This window comes from Pristiophorus japonicus, chromosome 4, assembly GCF_044704955.1.
Source record: "Pristiophorus japonicus isolate sPriJap1 chromosome 4, sPriJap1.hap1, whole genome shotgun sequence".
Classification (NCBI taxonomy): Eukaryota; Metazoa; Chordata; class Chondrichthyes; family Pristiophoridae; genus Pristiophorus; species Pristiophorus japonicus.
In genome coordinates this window covers 270,979,982-271,004,305 of record NC_091980.1, presented here as the reverse complement: position 1 = coordinate 271,004,305, position 24,324 = coordinate 270,979,982, and the positions used below count along the sequence as shown (strand labels likewise).

General features: G+C 42.3%; 1 protein-coding gene across 2 annotated transcripts in view; it reads right to left on the bottom strand.

Moving 5' to 3' along the window:
* snapc1b (small nuclear RNA activating complex, polypeptide 1b) overlaps positions 1-24,324 on the bottom strand; it is a 56,869-nt gene that overhangs the window by 1,658 nt on the left and 30,887 nt on the right. For both annotated transcript variants that reach the window (XM_070879473.1, XM_070879474.1), the window contains exons 4-9: positions 22,499-22,639; positions 21,998-22,105; positions 21,600-21,755; positions 16,871-16,930; positions 8,304-8,366; positions 4,593-4,719 (exon numbers count right to left, since the gene is read on the bottom strand). In XM_070879473.1, the coding sequence (XP_070735574.1) occupies positions 4,593-4,719; positions 8,304-8,366; positions 16,871-16,930; positions 21,600-21,755; positions 21,998-22,105; positions 22,499-22,639 (655 nt within the window). The remainder of the gene's footprint in view (positions 1-4,592; positions 4,720-8,303; positions 8,367-16,870; positions 16,931-21,599; positions 21,756-21,997; positions 22,106-22,498; positions 22,640-24,324) is intronic.

The window sequence follows — 24,324 nt, the reverse complement described above, 5'->3', positions numbered from 1 at the left end:
ACTCCATTAGGCCTCTGTAATCCCAACCAGAATCTCCTTAAATGGTATAAATTGATGGGCTGACTCCTATGTCTAAGTATTGCAGTGAGGACCATAGAAAGCTTATTTGCTAAATAAATAATCTCAGCAGTGACCTAACAAAGTGCGTGCAGTCCCCCAGAGTTGGATTTTCAGTCTGTATACAAACCCAAAACCATTCATCCCTCAACAATTGTCATTGCATAGGAAATAAACAAGTTAATTCCTAGGGTTTCCACCTCCAGTCATGAAACATAGAAAATAGGTGCAGGAGTAGGCCATTCAGTCCTTTGAGCCTGTACCACCATTCAATATCATGGCTGATCATGCAACTTCAGTACCTCATTCCTGCTTTCTCTCCATACCCATTGATCCCTTTAGCCGTAAGGGCCACATCTAACTCCCTTTTGAATATATCTAACAAACTGGCCTCAACAACTTTCTGTGGTAGAGAATTCCACAGGTTCACAATGCTGGTCTTAACTTGGGGTGAACTCGTTGCATGGTTGAAACAGGAGCATATAAATGAAGATCCGGTAATTGTCATTAAAGCTGCTGCAGCTAACTGAACAGAGCAGCACATGGAGCACCAAGAATGGGGAAGACAGTCCTGTCTGCTCTCTCGTACCTCTCAGCAACTGGTGTCACAGCAGTGATTTGGGAGCAGATTGGCCGACTGTCTGCCAGGGATAGAACAAATAAACCATACATGCCACATGTGGACAGCCAGCATTCTGTGGACACAGTCAGCGATCGTGGAGCAAAATCCTCCAAACAGGAGATTTGGAACTCTTGCTCACAGCATACAGTGCCAATCACAAACAGCAAGAATTCAGAAGTGGCACTTGGGAAAGAGGGATTAGCGGTCTTGGGGGAAGGGAGGAAGGTGAAGAAGCCTGAGGCATTGTTTTATTTGGATGGGTGGAGGGATAAAGAAGAAAGGGCAGCTGGGAGCTTTGGGGAAGCCAAGTCTAGTTGGTCTGCTGAAGCTCGAATTGTTATAGATTTTTAATTTTAAAAAAAAGTTAAAAATCAGTTCAAGCATAAAGTGTTTAAAATGAACTAAAACATTTTTACAGGGGAACATGCCACACCCCCTAGAAATGCGCTACAAGTGGGGAATAGAGTTACATTTGTACAGATTTGGAGCTAACTAGAACAATCTCACGGTCAATAAGATGGCGTTTTATTTGCTATTACACCATTTTTGTAATGCAAAGACTTACATTTATATAGCACAGTTCACGACCACTGGATCGCAAAGTGCTTTACAGAGAATGAAGTACTTTTGGAGTATAATCACTGTTGTAATGTGGGACATGCGGCAGCCAATTTGCGCACAGCAACTCCCACAAACAGCAATGTGATAATGACCAGATCATTTGTTTTTTGTTATGTTAATTAAGAGATAAATATTGGCCAGGACGCCGGGGAGAACTCCCCTGCTCTTCTTCGAAATAGTATCATGAGATCTTTTATGTCCAGCTGAGAGCGCGCAGACGAGGCCTCGGTTTAACGTCTCATCCGAAAGACGGCACCTCCAACAGTGCATCATCATCATCATCATCATAGGCAGGCCCTCGAAATTGAGGAAGTGAGTTCTTAGGTGACTAAGCAGTCCAATATGGGAATTACAGTCTGTGTCACAGTTGGGACAGACAGTCGTTGAAGGAAAGGGTGGGACTGGTTTGCCGCACGCTCCTTCCGCTGCCTGTGCTTGTTTTCTGCATGCTCTCGGCGACGAGACTCGAGGTGCTCTGCGCCCTCCCGGATGCAATTCCTCCACTTAGGGCGATCATTGGCCAGGGTCTCCCAGGTGTCAGTGGGGATGTTGCATTTTATTAAGGAGGCTTTGAGGGTGTCCTTGAAACATTTCCACTGCCCACCTTGGGCATGCTTGCCGTGTGGGAGTTCTGAAAGACGGCACCTCTGACAGTGCAGCTGCATTGGAGTGTCAGCGTAGATTTTTTCTCTCCGAGTAACAGATTACTTATTGTCAAGGAGAGCAATCTTGTATCAAGTACTAAATATCCATGAAGTTTCAGTTTTGGCTCAGAAGGTTGTAGGTTCAAGTCCCACCAGAGCCTTGAGCACTTAATCTGGGTACACGGTCAGCAAGGGCATGCTGCACTGTTGGAGGTGCCATTTTTCAGATGAGACATAAAACCGAGGCCCCATCTGCCCCCTCAGGTAGATGTAAAAGATCCCAAGGCACTATTCGAAGAACAGCAGAATTCTCCCGGTACCCTGGTCAATATTTATCCCTCAACCAACAGCAAAAAACAAATAATTCGATCATTATTTCATTGCTGTTTGTGGGACCATGCTGTGTGAAAATTGAGTGCTGCATTTCCCTATATTACAACAGTGACTACACTTCAAAAATATTTTGTTGGTGGTAAGGCACTTCGGGATGTCGGAGTTTGTGAATGGCACTATATAAATGCAGATTTTTTTTGAAGAGTCGAGTCTATTATTTTCTATGTTTGACAAGGAATAGTTATGTTCTGCAATCTGCAGTATTGTTTTTGCTGCTGCTTAGCTGTTACTTTCAATAAACCTCCATGGTTTATATCTTAAGCCACAATCTGAATATTTATTCAACCACTTAGAGATTCAGAAGATCACAAGAAAGTTAATGACATATTCAGCACACTAGTGATAAAATGTCTATTCAACCCTTAAGCTTGCTATATCGCCAGATATCGGGGATATAAAGACACACAGTGGTTTACAGGTCTTGAATGAGAGACATAGCTGAATAATAGCCTTTATGGGGGGGGGGCGGCAAGGAAAAAAGAGAAGAGGGGAAGATCGGTGAATATATAACAATGATACAAAACAGATATTTGTTCTCCTGCTCTTTCCCCTCCCAACTAATATTCTAAATCTAGGGTCTGTACTCATCACTTGCATGCATAGCTTGCTGGTCCTGGTTTCCAAGGTAACCACTCGATTTCCCTCAGCTGCATGATGTCAGACAATATAGAGTTACTTTAATGGAATCTTCAATGACCATGACAGTACATAATTCAGTTAGATCAACCAATTCTACTGCATGAAATGAGAAGGGATATCGCAAATATCTAATGTATACTGTATTCTGTTGGAGAGTCTACACTGAGCATCAGATCAGTGAGTGATTCCATCAGTATTGTAAAAAGTCATCATCCTGTAAATTTATCAAAAGAACAAAGGGAAGAGGTTAGGTGGAGTGACTGAGGGTTTTAAAAAAATTGTTAGGACATAGAATGTCCAATCAGAAACTGGTGGAAACAGAATCCATAATTAGGTTTTAAAAGTGGATAAATATTTGTGTGGTAAAGAGAATCAAATCCTAGAGACAATAAATCAAGTATGTGAAGTGCTGAGAGTCATTGAATGCTGACAAGATCCCACTGGATTGGAAACAAGTTTATAAGGAAAACTGGGCTATTCTAATATCTTATTCAACAGTGGACACTACTGAACAGGATATTAAATGGAATAGACAAGATAAACCCATGGCACTATAAGCAATTAATAGAACAAGAGGTGCTAATATACAACTGCCACAATCAATGAGTTTTAGTTCTCCCCTTGGACTTGTAGTTGGCCTTTTTGTAAACTGGTGAAATCAAAGTTTAAAAACAGAGTGATCAACATTTTGCATGGTTTTTGGGCTCATTCAAGGGTCAATTAACTGACACAATGGGGAAAATGGATGAGATAAGATGGGCCAAATGACCTTCCTAAATTGACTTTGATCTTATAATTTTAATAATCTGTTCGCAGTAAAAACACCTTTTGTTTGTTTATTTCTCAGTCTCCAATAACTATCTCAGGGTTTTTTTTATTTTTAAGTGCACACACATCGAGACCCAATGTGCAGAAACTAAACTACTGACAAACTGACAATAGCTTCAATTTGCCAGATAAAGTGCACAATATTGACCAGTAGGGTCATCTCACTATACCAGAGAACCTATAGTGGTCAGCAGTAGGCAAGGCTTAGGGACCCCAAGTGTGCAAGGGGTTACAGCTGGAGTTTAACCAACTAAAATCAACAGAACACTGACAAGCTCCCTGATGCTCGTTTGCCTCGAACCACCCTACCTTATTAGGGCATTAGTTTGTTAGGTTATCCAGATCTAGTGAGAAGAATCCCAACCTGCAAAGACAGATCTATTCCTGAATTAGGACAGTCACTTGCCCCATCATCATCAGTAGTGAAAAGTCTAAAAGTAATGTTTACTGGGAAGGCCACATAGTTTCGCTGAGCTTTAAACTATTTAGCATTCCAACATTACTGCTGCTTATCAAACAGAAAATGCTGGAAATATTCAGGAGGTCAGGCAGCATACGTGGAGAGAGAAACAGAGTTAACGTTTCAGGTCGATGACCTTTTGTTCTGATTTCCACAGTATTTTGCCGCAGTAATTTTCAGACGTTAGTTAAAGCTATCACATTCATATGATCTGCAAATGGCTGCTTACACTTTTGACTGGACACGTACACATTCGCGCACCTCACGCATACTGCACTCTCATACGCACGCACACCCACACACACCAATTGAATACTTTGAAAATCACCTTTTTTACTGCTGTGCTTTTTCACTGATGAATTCTTACTTCTTGAGGATTTATTCACGTTTGCCCAATCAGACCCAGATCCTGAAGACTCCACTTTTACTTGTCGATGCCGTCTGGATCTAGATACCTTCATATAAAACAATATTTTTTTTTAAATTAAAGACTTTAGCTTTTAACAAATAATAATTCAACCCCTCACAACACTGTTTTATATTCATGTCAATGTAAAAGGACATGCGCCAAGAAATTAAATCCTAAGCAAGTGCATTTAAGCATCAAGAATAGAATCCCAAGTAAATGATTTACTCCAGGCCAGTCTCTGGACTTGCAGTACCACCCTACAGAAATAGATAACAACAGACCAGAATGTACAGATACAGGTGAAGATTGCGATGTAAAAAGAAAAAAGTAGTTACAGGTCAGTATCGTCTTAGAATTTCACAACTCATGGTCTGAAAAAAGCTGCATTTAGCCTGCAACATGCCAGCGGGTATTGCAAGGAACTCAATGCTGCAAAAGGTATTGGGGTAGAACTTAGTCTGATCCCATGTTTGGGCCAAAGCTTGGTGCTTCAAGCATCTTACACCTGAATAGTAGGGTTGCCAACTCCTGGATATTTGACCATATGACATTTTGCCACGACATTCGATCACGTGACACTGTACATGGTGCTTAATGACAAGACATTTGCCTACTGTTTGCAAATGTTATTGCATTTACCTCCCGCAGTTTGCTTCTTTCTCTCTTCCCCATCAGTCCCTCTCTCCCTCCCTCCCTATGCAGTCATCCTCACAATGAAGCAATGTGTTCCGAACAGCAGTGAGACCAGCAGGGCTCAGACAATGCGGTTTGGTTGAAAGCCACAACAGCTGGGGTACTACGCATGCGCACTAAGCATGCGCGAACCACACATACAAGGCCCATTTTTCCAGAGTCACCAGCAGCAGCACTCAGGAGACCAATCGCCCATTCCAGTAGACTCTTGTCTAAAGCGGGAGGGTTGGGAACCCTACCGAACAGAGAGATAGGTGGCAGGCCTGAAATTGAGCCTTTAATATTCCAGACGAGCTGTCGGCACCACCGGCAGTTCTACCTTCTCCAGGATTGATTGTTTGGCCCTCAGGTAAGTTCTAGGAAGCAGCTTTGATCGAGCATTGGGAGTGGATTGGATGATAGCTAGGACTGTGGTCGGGGGAGCACTCCTGCAACTCTCAGCTCCAAAAATAAACCTATCTGTAGTTGCCATCCAGGGGGAGTGGCGGGGAAGGGAGGAAGTCACTGAAAAATCCTAAATTGGTGATTATTTTTGTAAAGAAGCCCTTTAACAGACGTTAGGTCTTAAACATATTCAAGGAGCCCAATTTGTTTTAGGCATTGGCAGGATATGCAAAAAAAAAATGGAGCCCCAAATTTAGCAGTGCACCAAATAGATTTGGTGTAAGCAGTCCTACTGTGGAGTAGGCTTGCAGGGCCGATGGCCTACTCCTGCTCCTTCTTATGGGATGGATTTGTGTCTTTTTTTCCCGATCATTTACCACCAGAAATGCCACCGGTGGTAAATTCATCGCAGATTATCACCGAAATATTGCCGATTTCATAATTTAGCACCAAAATACCACTGGTGTTAAATTCATCAGTGATTTACCACTGATGGTAAAAAAAAATACCAATCTGATTTTTTTGCCGTTTTTATGTCGTCATTAAGTGTGCAACAGAAATACCACCAAAAATTACCACCAGAGGTAAACTCATCAACACCACCATTTTTACCACTGGCCTAAATTAGCAGAGAAAAGTGCAGTCTTATCTGATCTAATCCAGTGCTATGGACGCCATTTTAAAAAATGGAGCTGCAGTTCATTCCACATGAGAGAAGACGGAGTTTTACACAGTCATCTTTATGTGAGTTCAGAGTTAGATTTTAAGGTTATTTGAGGCTTTAAGTGGATTATTTGAGAAAATTGGAGGACGTTAAGGATATTTAAGAAAATTTGAGGACATTGAGGACATCAGCAGCTCACAAATCAACGCTTTGTTTGAACAGAGAGAGTTAAGTTTCACCTTTACTGCCCATTCTAACGTTGAGTTTTACCCTTCATTTTCTAAAAGTTAGACACAGTACAAGAATGGTTAGGTTTAACAAAATTTTATAAAATGTTGTAAACTTTAAAAAAAGTAAAAATCAATAAATAAATCATTTTTTAAACTTAGATTTAAAAATTTTTGCAACAATTAAACAACAACAAGAACTACAACATCAGTCCCCACGCTGCACTTCTTTTACCTGTGGCCATGACGCCACACCGAAATACCACTGAAAATTACCACCAGAGGTAAATTCATCAATACAGCTGAGCGTCCCGAATCCAAGGATGTTGTCATCGAGCGTGGCCCCGCTGAGGTAAGGGCGCGAGGTGCCCCCACGGGGTCAGGCAGCAGCGAGGCTCAGGGTCGACAGGTCCGGATTCCGTAACATTTTACTGAGTCCGGATGACCTTACCACAGATTGTGCCGGAGTCTGGAAGATTCCGGAACTCTGGGTTTTGGACGCTCAATCTGTGCCACCATTTTTACCACCCACAAAAATATCACCCATTTTACTTTGAGTATTGCACAATCAAAAATATGAAATAGTTAGCTCCACCACCGGTCATGTTTGATGAAAATAGCGGCTTTGAGTGAAAGTGCTATTTCGGTGGTAAAAAATGATTTTTAAATAGCACCGAAATACCACCGAAAAACCAGTGGTAGGGCTAAATGCTGAAAATCCATGCTAAATTGGTACAGTTTGTGCCTACATTAAGCCCAAAAACTGCTGCAAAGCATACCAATTTCTACCTCACTGTGTCCTGCTAATAATGCAATACCGGTCCAGTATCCCCTTCCTTTGAGTAAACATTTGGTGCAAAGTAATAATCACTCTGTTGTACTCTAGTCATGTAATTACATGAAAAGTTATGCCTACAAATAATTGTGGACAATCTGCATAATATATCTTGAACGAGTGGCAATATGTAAAGCACAATTTCACCAAAATTAAATGCATCATTTCTTTAACTAAAATGCTTTAAATGATGTCTGGAAACAATCACTTTGATTTAAATCATGCACCTTAAAATCATTATTGTTCCCTTCCCCCACCTAGCTTTCAATTATCTCCCCAAAAATGGCACTCGGCTGTACTAATAGCAACCCTCTAGTGCCTTCTATTAGTGATCAGTCGTCAAGTGCAAGCCTGCATAACGAGTATTAGCAGGCTCATTAGATTCTGAGAACCATCACATCCAAGCTGAACCATGTCCTCACCTGTTCAAGCACAGGCACACAACCACAGGCGTCAAATGGATATTCTTCAGAAGCGGGAACTCTGGTCAACTTTTCCTTTATCGAGGGACAGTGCTAATTGCACTGTTCTACTCCAGCCAATTGAGATCAGCTAGCTCAGCAAAGACCAGGGATCAAACCTGGACTGAGTGATTCTGTGCCACACCAGGACTTCAACCCGCTTACCCATCTAACAGGCTTTGATAAGAAATGCACAGTAATACTCGGGTCTTCTAAAGCAAAGTTTACATCACTACCTACCAAGAGTAGGCCTTCAGTTCTCTATCTAGTAAAGTTAAACATTAGCTTCTGCAATCATTCCTTATCAATTGTCAGTAATAAAAGATAACCAAATAATTAATAAAAATGAATATTTGGTATACAGACCTTGACTGCAGAATTGTAAGATTTTGACTTTATCTCTGCGAGGGTCTGTGCACGATTGGCACCCTGTATAAAAAAAAACACCCATTTTAACCACTTTCTAAATTACATTTCATGCTTAAAGAATACAAACTAGAGCAAAGTGGTACAGGTATTACTAATCGCAGTCCTTTTTGTTCAGCTATATTAGATTTTTCTATTATGTTTTAACATTAAAATGTATTGTAATAAACACAAACATTTGGTTAACATTGCTAAAGTTGTAAGATTCTAGCTCAGTTTAGCTCCAACACTACGTAGGCTTTGGGACATTGATTTCAGAAAGGAGAATTTGCCTTTAGATACAATTCAAGCCAGAATCTCAATAAATGTACAATTATTTTAACATCCAGTTCTCCCGCAAACAAATGGATCAGTAAACCTAAAGATCTTCAGTTAGTATTAAAAGTAATAAGGTGCAACAATGTAACACAACAGCATTTGTTTGTGAAATGAAGCTGATATTGTAGGGAGAGCTCCATGCAATAACTCTGTACCTTCTATTGCAGTGTTGTCCAATGGAAATTGCTGACTAGCTAAAGGTGTGGCTATAATGACACCGTTTTAGTCAAAAACATCTTACATACACTCCCACAAAACAGGTAAATGTAAATGTACTGTGTGTATATTTACTTCAGTAAAATTCAGTAACCAAGAAAGTAAAGCACTCAATAATCAAAAAACACTTGCACATTCTGATTTTCATCTTACCATTTTACCAAATAATGCACAAAAAGGTTAAAGTACATATGCACACGCCTTATGAATACAAGTAGAGATCGCATGCCCAACGATGGTGTCGACTGCTCATTTTTTGGTTACGAATCAAGATTTCCAATGAGTCACATGTGGTAATGTATTGGACAACATTGCTCTACCCACAATTCTCAGCAAGAAAGGCATATCCTGGCAACCTTGGATGCTTAGAATACTGGTTTAAAATACTTCACATTAATTATATGCCGAGAGGAGAGATTAACCTCAATGAATACATTTTGCTCCCCAGTTACAGGTTAACTGTTTTCATTTATTCTAATTAACCTAGGGCCCAAATTTCCCCAACCCCTTTTTCCAGCGCACTCTCCCGAGATGTGCCGACTTTGTGCGCTCAAAACGGTGCTAAAAAACGTACTAATGATTCGGGCCGCTCTGTTGTGTGTCCCGGGTCCTGGTGCAGCGTTTCTCGTGGAGTGGGGGGCAGAGCTGCAGCCCTGCGCCGAAAACAGTGCTGCACGCATGCGCAGTAGCTCCTCGCCCTCCCAGCGTGTCCTGCAGGCGGTGAGCCGGACCCGATGCTCGCCGCCCCTATTGCGGCACTGGAGCTGTGCATGGACTCACTCTGGAGCATCTGCGATGCTGAGGATGTTGTGAATAGTACGTTTAGTGAGTTGGTCACACCGCAGGTAAAGGTTACTCAGGCAGATAGGGAATGGGTGACCATTAGGCAGAGCAGTGGAAGGAACGTAGTGCAGGGGCTCCCTTCGATCATCTCCCTCCAAAACAGATATACCATTTTGGATACTGTTGGGGGAGATGACTCATCAGGGGAAGGCAGCAGCAGCCAAGTTCATGGCTCTGCTGCATAGGAGGGCAGGAAAAAGAGTGGGAAAGCTATAGTGGTAGCGGATTCTACTGTAAGGGGAATAGACAGGCGTTTCTGCGACGCAATCGAGACTCCAGGATGGTATGTTGCCTCCCTAGTGCAAGGGTCAAGGAGGTCTCGGAGTGGCTGCAGAGTATATTGGAGGGGAAGGGTGAACAGCCAGTTGCCATGGTGCATATAGGTACCAACGATATGGGAAAAAAACGGGATGAGGTCCTACAAGCTGAATTTAGGGAGCGAGGAGTTAAATTAAAAAGTAGGACCTCAAAAGGTAGTAATCTCAGGATTGCTACCAGTGCCACGTGCTAGACAGAGTAGAAATAGCAGGATAGTTAAGATGAATACTTGGCTTGAGGAATGGTACAAGATGGAGGGAATTCAAATTCCTGGGACATTGGAACCGGTTCTGGGGGAGGTGGGACCAGTACAAACCGGACGGTCTGCACCTGGGCAGGACCAGAACCAATGTCCTAGGGGGAGTGTTTGCTAGTGCTATTGGGGAGGGTTTAAACTAATATGGCAGGGGAATGGGAATCTATGCAGGGAGACAGATGGAGGTAAAATGGGGGCCGAAGCAAAAGGTAGAAAGGAGATAAGGAAAGGTGGAACGCAGAGAAATCAAAAGGTAAAAATCAAAAAGGGCCACACTACAACATAATTCTAAAAGGACAAAGAGTGTTTAAAAAAAGCCTGAAGGCTCTGTGTCTCAATGCGAGGAGCATTCACAATAAGGTGGATGAATTAACTGCGCAGATAGCTGTTAACGGATATAATGTAATTGGGATTATGGAGACATGGCTCCAGGGTGACCAAGATTGGGAACTCAATATCCAGGGTATTCTATATTCAGGAAGGATAGACAGAAAGGAAAAAGAGATGGGGTAGCGTTGCTGGTTAAAGAGATTAACGCAATAGTAAGGAAGGATGTTAGCTTGGATGACGTGGAATCTGTATGCGTAGAGCTGCGGAACACCAAAGGGCAGAAAACGCTAGTGGGAGTTGTGTACAGACCACCAAACAGTGGTCGTGAGGTTGGAGATGGCATCAAACAGGAAATTAGGGATGTGTGCAATAAAGGTACAGCAGTTATCATGGGTGACTTTAATCTACATATAGATTGGGCTAATCAAACTGGTAGCAATACAGTGGAGGAGGATTTCCTAGAGTGTATAAGGGATGGTTTTCTGGACCAATATGTCGAGGAACCAACTAGAGAGCAGCCCATTCTAGACTGGGTGTTGTGTAATGAGAGAGGATTAATTGGCAATCTTGTTGTGCGAGGCTCCGTGGGGAAGAGTGACCATAATATGGTAGAATTCTTCATTAAGATGGAGAGTGACAGTTAATTCAGAGACTAGGGTCCTGAACTTATAGAAAGGTAACTTCGATGGTATGACACGTGAATTGGCTAGGATAGACTGGCGAATGATACTTGAAGAGTTGACAGTGGATAGGCAATGGCAGACATTTAAAGATCACATGGATGAACTTCAACAATTGTACATCTCTGTCTGGAGTAAAAATAAAACAGGGAAGGTGGCTCAACCGTGGTTAATAAGGGAAATTAGGGATAGTGTTAAATCCAAGGAAGAGGCATATAAATTGGCCAGAAAAAGCAGCAAACCTGAGGACTGGGAGAAATTTAGAATTCAGCAGGGGAGGACAAAGGGTTTAATTAGGAGGAAAGTTGAGTATGAGAGGAAGCTTGCCGGGAACATAAAAACAGAGTGCAAAAGCTTCTATAGATATGTGAAGAGAAAACGATTAGTGAAGACAAATGTAGGTCTCTTGCAGTCAGAATCAGGTGAATTTATAATGGGGAACAAAGAAATGGCAGACCAATTGAACAAATACTTTGGTTCTGTCTTCACGAAGGAAGACACAAATAACCTTCTGGAAACACTAGGGGACCGAGGGTCTAGCGAGAAGGAGGAACTGAAGGAAATCCTTATTAGTCAGGAAATTGTGTTAGGGAAATTGATGGGATTGAAGGCCGATAAATCCCCAGGGCCTGATAGGCTGCATCCCAGAGTACTTAAGGAAGTGGCCGCATTGGTGGTCATTTTCCAACATTCTATCGACTCTGGATCAGTTCCTATGGATTGCAGGGTAGCTAATGTAACCCCACTTTTTAAAAAAGGAGGGAAAGAGAAAACGGAATTATAGACCGGTTAGCCTGACACCTGTAGTGGGAAAAATGTTGGAATCAATTATTAAAGGCGTAATAGCAGCGGATTTGGAAAGCAGTGACAGGATCAGTTCATGTCAGCATGGATTTATGAAAGAGAAATCATGCTTGACAAATCTTCTGGAATTTTTTGAGAATGTAACTAGTAGAGTGGACAAGGGAGAAGCAGTGGATGTGGTGTATTTGGACTTTCAAAAGGCTTTTGACAAGCTCCCACACAAGAGATTAGTGTGCAATATTAAAGCACATGGTATTGGAGATAATGTATTGATGTGGATAGAGAACTGGGTGGCAGACAGGAAGCGAAGAATAGGAATAAATGGGTCCTTTTCAGAATAGCAGGCAGTGACTAGTGGGGTACCGCAAGGTTCAGTGCTGGGCCCCCAGCTACTTACAATATACATTAATGATTTGGACGAAGGAATGGAGTGTAATATGTCCAAGTTTGCAGATGATACTAAGCTAGGTGGCAGTGTGAGCTGTGAGGAGAATGCTAAAAGGCTGCAGGGTGACTTGGACAGGTTAGGCGAGTGAGCAAATGCATGGCAGATGCAGTATAATATAGATAAATGTGAGGTTATCCACTTTGGTGGCAAAAACAGGGAGGCGGATTATTATCTGAACGGTGACAGATTAGGAAAAGGGGAGGTGCAACGAGACCTTGGTGTCATGGTACATCAGTCATTAAAAGTCAGCATGCAGGTACAGCAGGCGGTGAAGCGGCAAATGGCATGCTGGCCTTCATAGCGAGAGGATTTGAGTATAGGAGCAGGGAGGTCTTACTGCAGTTGTACGAGGCCTTGGTGAGGTCACATCTTGAATATTGTGTGCAGTTTTAGTCTCCTAATCTGAGGAAGGACATTCTTGCTATTGAGGGAGTGCAGCAAAGGTTCACCAGACTGATTCCCGGGATGGCAGGACTGACATATGAAAATAGACTGGATCGACTAGGCTTATATTCACTGGAATTTAGAAGAATGAGAGGGGATCTCATAGAAACATATAAAATTCTGATGGGATTGGACAGGTTAGATGCAGGAAGAATATTCCTGATATAGGGGATGTCCAGAACCAGGGGTCACAGTCTAAGGATAAGGGGTAAGCCATTTAGGACCGAGATGAGGAGAAACTTTTTCACTCAGAATTGTGAACCTGTGGAATTCTCTACCACAAAAAGTTGTTGAAGCCAGTTCATTAGATATATTCAAAAGGGAGTTAGATGTGGCCCTTACGGTTAAGGGGATCAAGGGGTATGGAGAGAAAGCAGGAATGGGGCTGAAGTTGCATGATCAGCCATGATCATATTGAATGGTGGTGCAGGCTCGAAGGGCAGAATGGCCTACTCCTGCACCTATTTTCTATGTTTCTATTCCTGGGCGAAGGGCGACCCAATATTCGCCACCCCTATCCCTGGCCGAAGGGATGACCTGATAATCTTCAACTGCACCTCCCGATAAAACATGGGCCAGCACGCAGCAATGTGGCGAGAACGTTGCATTTTGTGTGAGCACGTCAAATCGTTATGACCCAACACTGATTAAGTTTGCCCTGGAGAGAAAGCCAGCCCCTCGGAGAGTAGTCCAGTCCCTCGGACTGTGTCCACATGAACAAGGTGATCCAGTCACCTCCAGAGCTTGGTTGCACATAGGTAACTACAAAAGCAGGGACACCTCTGATGGCAACTAGCTGTAGGAACCTTTCCCAGCCACTGGTAACATTATGGCAGACTAATATATAATCACCAGCTACAACAGTAAAGCAACTGCGCAAGTGGCTGCTCAATCCACTGACAATATAAATAGGACAGTTCCTACAGCAGTAAGGATCTGAGCGAACACTGCAGAACCACTTCTGCAAGGCATTTGTAACTTAAATGAATTCCACGGCTCAGAGAAACAAATAAGGCAGTGAGCATTCATAGCCTGGAACCAATCGTTGGTCTGCTGCAAATCTAATGTTCTTGGATTCACCACAGACTAAACAGAATTCAGCAAGCTGAGAGCAATACTGTATCTATGAATTATGGGTTTTGCTCAGCTCTCTGCTAATGCAAATTTGTTCTAGTTTTTTTGTTTTCACATTTATCAAGTGTCTGAAGTATCAATTAGTCCTTCAATCAGAGTCAGATACACTTATTAATTTCACTGCCTTGTTCTTTCCCCCTCTCTTCATCCATTAAGGCTAAAACTGGTAGATTCAGAGATAAGGAAAGGTGAGGCCACGGAGGGATTTTGCACACGAGAATGAGAATTTTAAAATCGAGTCGTTGGTGGACCAAGATCTGATGTAGGTCACCGAGCACAGGATGGGTGAACGGGACTTGTTGCAAGTGTTTTATCGCAAGTGTTTTATATTAAGTTTTGTTAGAAATACATGATCTATCCCAATTCCCTCAGATAAAACCAATCTTCTATTTTTTACTATGTCAGTCTGTAGTGTAACCGATGGTCACATTGTAAAGCCCAAAACACCACAGGGGTGATGGGTGAACGGGACTTGATGCAAGTTAGGATGTGGGCAGCAGAGTTTTGGAGGAGCTCAAGTTTATCGAGGGGGAAGATTGGAGGCTGGCCATGAGAGCACTGAAATAGTTGGAGTTGGAGGTAACAAAAGCACAGATAAGGGTTTCAGCAGCAGATAGATTAAGGGAGGGCCAGAGACAGGCAATATTACGGAGCTGGAAGTAGGCAGTCTTTTTGATGGGAGAGGAACAGAATGCAAAAGTTGCAAATAGTCTGCTTCAGCCTTGGACAGTGGCCTGGGAGAGTGATGGAGTCGGTGGCTAGAGAACAGAGTTTGTGGCGTTTGAGGACAACAAAGACAAGTTAAATGAAATCAAAAACAATGCATCAAAACTAAATGGACTGTTCACTACTCCAACTGATCCACTTCTATAAAAGGAGGTTGTATTTTTGCATTTATGATTCAAAGTTAGAAACTTAATTCCACCGATGATGATTGTGATTGCCATTTGTCCTCGTTACAATGGTCTCCAGTTACATCCTGTTGTTACGCCATTCATTATACACTAGAAACAGTCAGGCATAGATTGCTTTATAGAATTGTTCTCAACAGTTTTCATTTTGCTGTGGAGCTCAGTTTTCATTTCGCATGGAACTGCATGCGATTTTGTACAGGTCGGCCATTTCCAGTCCAGTTCCACAAGGCTCAGTACTAGGTCCCACGCTTTTTGTGGTATCTATCAACGATTTAGACTTCAATGTAGGGGGCATGATTAAGAACTTTGCAGATGATACAAAAATTGGCCATGTAGTTGATAGTGAGGAAGATAGCTGTGGACTGCAGGAAGGTATCAAAAGGACTGGTAAGCTGGGCTGAAAAGTGGCAAATGGAATTCAATCCAGAGAAGTACAAGGTAACACATTTGTGGAGGGCTAACAAGGAAAGGCAATACACAATATACGGTAGGATGTGGAGAAATGTAGAAGAACAGAGGGACCTTGGAGTGCATGTAGCAGGACAGGTAGATAAGGCAGTTAAGGCGGCAAATGGGATACTTTATTAGCCGAGGCAGAGAATACAAGAGCAGGGAGGTTATGCTAGAATTGTATAAAACACTAGTTAGGCCACAGCTAGAGAACTGCTTACCGTTCTGGTCACCACATTACAGGAAAGACATGATTGCACTAGAGAAGGTACAGAGGAGAATTATGAAGATGTTGCCTGGACTGGAAAATTTTAGCTATGAGGAAAGATTGAATAGGCTGGGTTTGTTTTCTTTGGAACAGTGGAGGCTGAGGGGAGACCTTATTGACGTGTATAAAATTATGAGGGGCCTAGATAGAGTAGATACGAAGGACCTTAGCAGAGAGGTCAATAGCAGGGGGCATAGATTTAAAGTCGTTGGTAGAAGGATTAGAGGGGACTTGGAGAACTTTTTTTTTTAAACCCAGAAGTTGGTGGGAGTCTGGAACGCGCTGCCTGAAAGGGTGGTAGAGGCAGAACCCTCATAGCATTTAAAAAGTACTTGGATGTGCACTTGAAATGCTGTAACCTACAAGGCTACAGACTAAGAGCTGGAAAGTGGGATTAGGCTGGGTTGCTTTTTCCCCTAATATGATGGTCCAAATGGCTTCCTTCTGTGCTGTAAATTTTTATGATTTAAAGTAGTTTATCAAGTGCATGATGGGAAGCACAAGACTTACATACTGTTGCTTTTAGCTAAAATTAATCTCAGTTCTGAATGGTCATGAAAGATCAAGCAACAACATTTTTTACAAAGTCAACACAAGACTATTTCTGCATGACCAAAAATGTCAAACAAAATTGGACAGTTGGTGCAAGGGGGTGTATTTAACTCCTAACCAAGAAACAAAAAACAGTCCTACATCAGTGAATTTACAGTACAGCCTAGGAGAAACAAATATAATTCTGATTTACTGGCAATCTGTTAAAGACTAAAAACTCTGCAAATGTATTTTCTTCCTAATATATAAATATATAAAACTGGGCAGGTTTAAACAATGCACTGTGTACGACTTTCATTTCCAGATATGCAGCACGCCAAAGGTTCATGAATAATTTACTATCCTTATAACATTTCTACTGTGAGAAAGAAACTATACAAAACTTTGGCAAAGCTACACAATTCCAGAAATCAATGCATTAAAGTCTCAGATTTACAGATACCAAGTGTGATCAAAGGGTAAATGGAAATCAGAGTCATCTGAAATCTCAGCACAAGCACCAAGGTCATTATGTTAGTGGCACTGATCTCACCTTTTGGTCTTTATATTCGTCATCTTCGGAGACTCCTGGTTGGTCACCCAACTTTGTATTCTGTAACATTTTAGCGAAAGGAACTGTATTATTTGATTTCCTTAAATAATCAGAAATGGTTCATCTGAAATTCCTGAACATTTATGAGACAACAAGACCAAATAGAATCGGAAAGTTTGTCTGTCTTCCAAGATTAAAGAAAGACAAATCAGGACTACAGCAAACATGGATAGACTTGCTACAATGTGAAAGCAGGAGTCAAAGAATTTGCAGATCCCCCACCTGCATGTATTTTGCTAGATCATGGCACTAAAGATATTCCTATGTTCCAAAAATTAGAAACTTCTCTCAACATCAATGCATCAGGAAAGACACTCAATAAAAATAGTGTACAGTGAAACAGAATACAGCCACAAATCCAAAATACAGGACCAGTAAATTCTGTATTTGGCACTACACCTTTTAACTGTCGGGCATCTTGTGGAATGCAAGCGCGTTTCTACAATGTCAGCACATGTAACAAAGTACTGCAATTATACAGCACAACAAATGGTGCTCTTTTATGTCGTTTTATTAAGCATCGACAATCTACAACTTTTTTTATTCTGAGCAAATTAAATAGGTGAAAGTAGGTGCATGCCTATAATTCACCAGTTTTACAAATCAAATTGATCCAAAATAGTGGCAGTTCAGTTACTGACAAGAGCAGGCTATAAGGACAAGTGGGAAGGGGGGGGATGTTAATCTTTCACCTATGCAGTGTTCTTATACTTTAAAAAAAAAGTAATGTGAAAATAATACAAGTTGCATTAGGGATGCTAATGTGGGCCTCAAGAGTTCTAGAGCTAGAGAGAGGACAAGTTAGGCAGGGTTTTTATTCAGGATCTTTAACCTGGTTCAATCCTGATTGAGACCTGAAAGACCTTCATTCATATCCATCCATCCCGAAGCCAACCATTTGAACCAACAGCTCCCCCCCGTGCTAATATTGAGGGAACATTATTCCCTCGAGATGTAGGTTGGCTTACTTGCTATGATGGACATGCAGCAAGGGCAGAATCTGACGCCCTCCCATGGTTGAATAGCTTGCCAACAAAATGTTGATGCTCAGACACGAAGAATGGCATCAAGGGAAGTGCACGCATGTGTGGACTCTCAGGAATGGAGAAAAACAGGGAAGAGGAAAAAAAACAAACATAGATGCAGCAACTCCATAAATCAGGGAGACAGTTAAAATATTTCAGTTTTTTTTTTAAAAACATTGGAGTCTGTGCAACACGGCACTCAGAGCACAAGCAGATTGATGGTACTGAACGCTCAACACAGAACAAGGTCTAGAATGCTGTACTGCCGTTAAACAACCTTATTCAATTCAAAGTTTTCTCTGTAGAAATTGATCAAAGTTTCACTGTAAACACACAGGCATGAATGGCAGCATTAAGATCAGCTTGTAGTGCCTCAAATGGTTTAAGCACTTGACACAACCTCATCAGTCTAAATGCTACATTTCGTCCAACCTCTTGGCAGCTGGCAGATTGCCTACTGGGATTATAGAAAGAACTCATCAATAACACTGTCACTGAAAAACTATCAAATACTAGCCTTAGAGACTACTTTCACATACATTATCAATCTTATGTTGCATATTTGTTTCAACATTTTTCCCCACTGTAAAGTTATATGCCCATTTCACCTTGGGCCAACAGGATACCCCACATCAAAGCTCAAAACGGATTAAGCCTCTGATTTCGACATGCTCAATATCACCTCTACAAAGAATGAATGTTCAATACCCCACTTATATTGCAGAACTGCTTCCAGTGCTAAAATGAAGTATAGAAGGAATGTAACAAAGAATAAAATCTAATCCTCGTTACTTTTTTTCCCCCACTATGTACCGTTGTTCTAACTGGGTCCCTATCCAATTTTTTTTCTTACCCGTGCCCCAAAGTCTTAGCAGGTCCTCCTTTTAAAGTCACTAACAAATTATACATTTGATAATAACTAATATGCAATAGTCAGCAAACCTTTTTCCGCTCACTCTAATCATCACCCATCACTGGCCGTGTGACACATGCTGGAGGATATTTCAACAGTAGCTGCAGCTCTCCACTACCTCACTTAAATGGTCACTCCATGTGTCAGCCCAGTTAATACCTGCAGGTTGTTCAACTAAAAACCTCAGCAACCTAGCCTGGCACTATCTTCTCTTCATTCGACATTTGCACCTGAGCATCTGCCAGCAGGGATCACCGGATAGTTTTTATGACTGGTCTAGTTTTTCCCTACACTACCGCCAACTGCAGCACTTCATTTAAAAAAAAAAAAATTTGTTCATGCGATGTGGACTTCGCTGGTGAGGTCAGCATTTATTGCCCATCCCTAATTGCCCTTGAGGGGGTGATGGTGAACCACCTTCTTGAATCACTGTAGTCCGTGTGGTGAAGGTATGCCCACAGTGCTGTTAGGGAGTTCCAGGATTTTGACCCAGCGATGAAGGAATGGCGATATATTTCCAAATCAGGATGGCATGTTACTTGGGAGGTGAACTTGCAGGTGATGATGCTCCCATGCGCCTGCTGCCCTTCTCCTTCTATGTGGTAGAGGTCGTGGGTTTGGGAGGTGCTGCTGAAGAAGCTCTGGCGAGTAGCTGCAGTGCATCTTGTAGATGGTACACACTGCAGCCATGGTGTTCCGGTGGTGGAGGGAGTGAATGTTGAAGGTGGTGGATGGGGTGAGAATCAAGCGGGTTGCTTTGTCCTGGATGGTGTCGAGCTTCTTGAGTGTTGTTAGAGCTGCACTCATCCAGGCAAGTGGAAAGTATTCCCTCACACTCCTGACTTGTGCCTTGTAGATGGTGGAAAGGCTTTGGGGAGTCAGGAGGCGAGACACTCACCACAGAATACCCAGCCTCTGACCCGCTCTTGTTGCCACAGTATTTATGTGGTTGGTCCAGTTAAGTTTCTGGTCAATGGTGACCCCCAGGATGTTGATGGGCAGGGGATTCGGCGATGGTAATACCATTGAATGTCAATGGGAGGTGGTTAGATTCTCGCTTGTTGGAGAGTCATTGGCGCAAATGTTACTTGCCACTTATCAACCCAAGCCTGAATGCCATCCAAGTCTTGCTGCATGCGGGCTTCATTTTCTGAGGAGTTGCGAATGGCACTGAACACTGCAGTCATCAGCAAACATCCCCACTTCTGACCTTATGATGGAAGGAAGGTCATTGATGAAGCAGATGAAGATGGTTGGGGCTAAGACACTGCCCTGAGGAACTCCTGTAGCGATGTCCTGGGTCTGAGATGATTGGTTGTGGTGGTTGGAGGTCATTTTCCTTCGTACTAGGCATGACTCCAGGCAGTGGAGAGAGTTTTTCCCTGATTTCCATTGACTTCAGTTTTACTAAGGCTCCTTGATGTCACTCTCGCCTCACCTCTGGAATTCAGCTCTTTTGTCCATGTTTGGACCAAGGCATATTATGAGGTCTGGAACCAAGTGATCCTGGCGGAACCCAAACTGGGCGTCAGTGAGCAGGTTATTGGTGAGTAAGTGCCACTTGATAGCACTGTTGACGACTTTGCTGATGATTGAGAGTAGACTAATGGGGCGGTAATTGGCTGGATTGGATTTGTCCTACTTTGCATGGACAGGACATACCTGGTCAATTTTCCACATTGTTGGGTAGATGCCAGTGTTGTAGCTGCACTGGAACAGCTTGGCTAGAGGCTAGTTCTGGAGCGCAAGTCTTCAGCATGACAGCTGGGATGTTAGCCTTTGCTGTATCCATCACGTTCAGCTGTTTCTTGATATCACGTGGAGTGAATCGAATTGGCTGAAGACTGGCTTCTGTAAAGGCAGGGACCTTAGGAGGAGGCCGATATGAATCATCCACTCGGCACTTCTGGCTGAAGATGGTTGCCAGGTGAGATTAGCTACCTCAGTGCACATTAGCAGTTGAGTCTAGGACTTTTCACGGGCTGTATGGTTCACCAGGCAATGCGTCACTGAGCAATCAGGCAAATTCATAAGCAATGGCATCATTACAAGGATCTGATGAACTGTACAAAGTAATGGGATGGGGAGGGGGGGGGGGGGTAATAAAAAAGGAGACCCCAACAGGAAGGTCACCTGGCAACCCTGAACAGCAGAATGAGACAGGATGGGGGTGGGGGTTACAAAGGAGTAAAGAATTATTACATTTTCTTTCTTACCCATGCTCTAAAGTCTTAGAATTGCTTTTAAAGTCACTAACAAATTGTATATGAATTTCTAGTTCTGCACCCATGAATGTTCAAGTCATAAAAACACAGGTATGAATTCAGTCTAAGTGGTCTTGTTTATTTCAAATCAATTTCAATGCATCATCATCATCATAGGCTGTCCCTTGAAATCGAGAAGACTTGCTTCCACGCCAAAAAGGAGTTCTCAGGTGACTGTACAGTCCGATACGGGAATTAATTTTTTGAAGGGTAGAAGATGCCTGTGCGTGAGTGCTTTTAACATGGGGTGGTCGTTGCACACTGGCTACCACACGGGCTTAGCAGAGCAAGGTCTTAGTCCAGTGGCAAGGGGGTCCGAGACAACTGGAGACCAGGCTCTCCTGTAGGGACTTAATTGCCTACGGTGGGGTGTGAGCCGTAATCTCAAGGTCAATGCACCTTGCACTGAATCACAAGCATGCATTAAAATTGCCTCACGTTGCATACAGTTCCAAAACTAACTTTACCTTATTCTCTTGCCACTGCTGAAATTCCACCATTATGTTCTTCAAATCAGACACGAAGTCTCCGCGAATTAAGCTTAATGCCTTGTCCAGCTGGGTTTTGTTTGCAGAGATCATGCGTTTCATTGTTTGATAGTGCTCATGGACATTCATTATTTCCTTTAAAAGACATAGATTTAAGGGGAAAAATGCATTCTAACGTCACTGTTCAAAATACAAAAAAAAAAATCCTTCCCCTCTGACAGTTTTCTCCCCCAGGGTTTCACAGGTGCTGTCATCCTCAGCCAACTGCCCATGTTTCATGTGTGAATGTGGATACAGCACGAGATCAGTTACACCACGGTGACATTCAGAACTCAGTCACCAACAGTTTTCAACCGAAATCTCCAGTACAGCCTTACCTCCAAAGCATCAGCAGTAACAAGCTCAGAAACCAGATTAGACTTCTCCCGGAAGTTCTCGTTAACAGAGTCATTGGGCATTTTTTTCCTCTTTTTATTGTAAGCAAGCTGAAAAAAACATTTTCAAAGCAAGTTCTCATATCAGTTTTGACAAGTGCTATCGTCATATGAAAAGGACATTCATTCTTACATCTTTATATGCCGAGATTTTTGTCCAGTTCGAAAAAGGAATCAGTGAAAGTAGCAATATTACAAAGATCTACAGCAGGATATTGCAGCTTGAAAAATTACACCATATGATAAATGAAGACTTAGCACTTCCGTACCAACTCCTCTGTGCGCTATTTTAATTAACAGATGAATCTGATGTGGGTAGATGCCTCCATTAAATTCAAAAAATTTGATACGTTCATTTAAATGTTCATTCAATAGTACTGTACAGAATTGCCAAGCTTTGATGCCCAACAGAACCTCAGTTAGAATTCAATAATTAGCACCTACCAACGTTGGCATTGCTGTGAAATGGAAGGCTTTGTCATTTAGGAGTTTTTTCAGAACATACACAGCATCAAAATGTTCTGCATTCACCATTTCCTGTTGGCAACTTTGCACCTCATCCCAGTCCTTCAATGCAATCCTTATCTGCAGATAATATAGATTTAACTGTTCATTATATAAACATAATTTAAACAGGGTGAACAGCTAGAGGTCGAGGTCCATATTGGGACCAACGACATAGGTAAAATGAGGGATGAGGTCTTACAGGAAGAATTTAGGGAGCTAGGAAGAAAATTAAAGGGTAGGACCTCAAAGGTAGCAATCTCCACGTTACTACCAGTGCCACGTGCTAATGAGTATAAAAATGGAAGGATAGAGAGGATGAATATGTGGCTGGAAAATTGGTGTTGGAGGGAGGGCTTTAAATTCTTGAGGCATTGGGACCGCTTCTGGGGGAGATGGGACCTGTACAAATCAAATGGGTTGCACCTCAACATCGGCGGGACCAATACCCTCGCGGGGAGTTTTGCTAGTGCTGTTGGGAAGAGCTTAAACTAGCTTGGCGGGGGATGGGAACCTGAGAATGAATTCAAAAGGGAAATAAAGCAGAAGTTGGATAGCAAGAATCTAGTAAGCGAATCTGTGCGACAGAGGAAACAGGGTTTAGTATGTAGTAAGCAAGGAGGTCTTCCTGTGCTGAATGGTATATACTTTAATACAAGGAGTATAGCGAATAAAGCGGATGAGCTATGAGCACAGGTAGACACTTGGGAGTATGACATTATAGCCATTGCAGAATCATGGCTGAAAGAGGGGCAGGTTTGGCAGATCAATATTCCTGGCTACAGAATTTTTAGACAAGATAGAGAGGGGGGTAAAAAGGTGGGGGGGGGGGGGGAAAAGAGGTTGCAGTACTGATTAAAGAAACTATTACAGCGGTGAGGAGGGATGATATGTTAGAGGGATCATCAACTAAGGCCATATGAGTCGAATTGAAAAATAAAAAAAAGGGGTGATCACACTACTGGGTGAGTATTATATGGCCCCCAAACAGTGGGAGGGAGATAAAGGAACAAATATGTAGGCAGATTGCTGTGAAGTCTAAAAATCATAGGATAATAATAGGAGATTTTAACTATCCAAATATTGATTGCGACAAATTTAGTGTATAGAGTATAGAGGGTGTGGAATTCTTGAAATGCATTCAAGAGAACTTTTTTAGTCAGTATGTAGCAAGTCCAACATGAGAGGGGGCGGTCTTGGATTTAGTTTTGGTGAATGAAGCTGGGCAGGTTGAAGGGGTATTAGTGGGGGAGCATTTGGGTGCCAGTGACGATAATTCAGTCAGATTCAAGTTGGTTATGGATAAGGACAAGAATAGGTCTGCAATAAAAGTTCAAAATTGGGGAAAAGCTAATTTTGCTAAGTTAAGGAGTGATTTGGCCATGGTGGATTGGAAACAGCTACTTGTGGGTAAATCGGTGTCAGAACAGTGGGAGATCCGAAAGGTTCAGGCCAAACATGTGCCCTTAAAGAAAAAGGCTGGGAAAAATAATTCTAGAGCCCCCTGGATGTCTACAGTGGAGGATTAAGAAAAAAAGGGACGCTTATGTCACATATCAACAGCTAAATACTTTAGAATCTTTAGAGGAATATAGAAAGTTAAGAGGCAAAATTAAAAAGGATATTAGGAATGCTGAGAGAGCATGAGAAATTCTTGGCTAGTAAAATTAAGGAAAACCTTAAGACGTTTTATAAATATATTAAGAGTAAGAGGGTAACTAAAGAAAGGGTAGGGCCTATTAGAGACCATGAGTGTAATCTTTGTG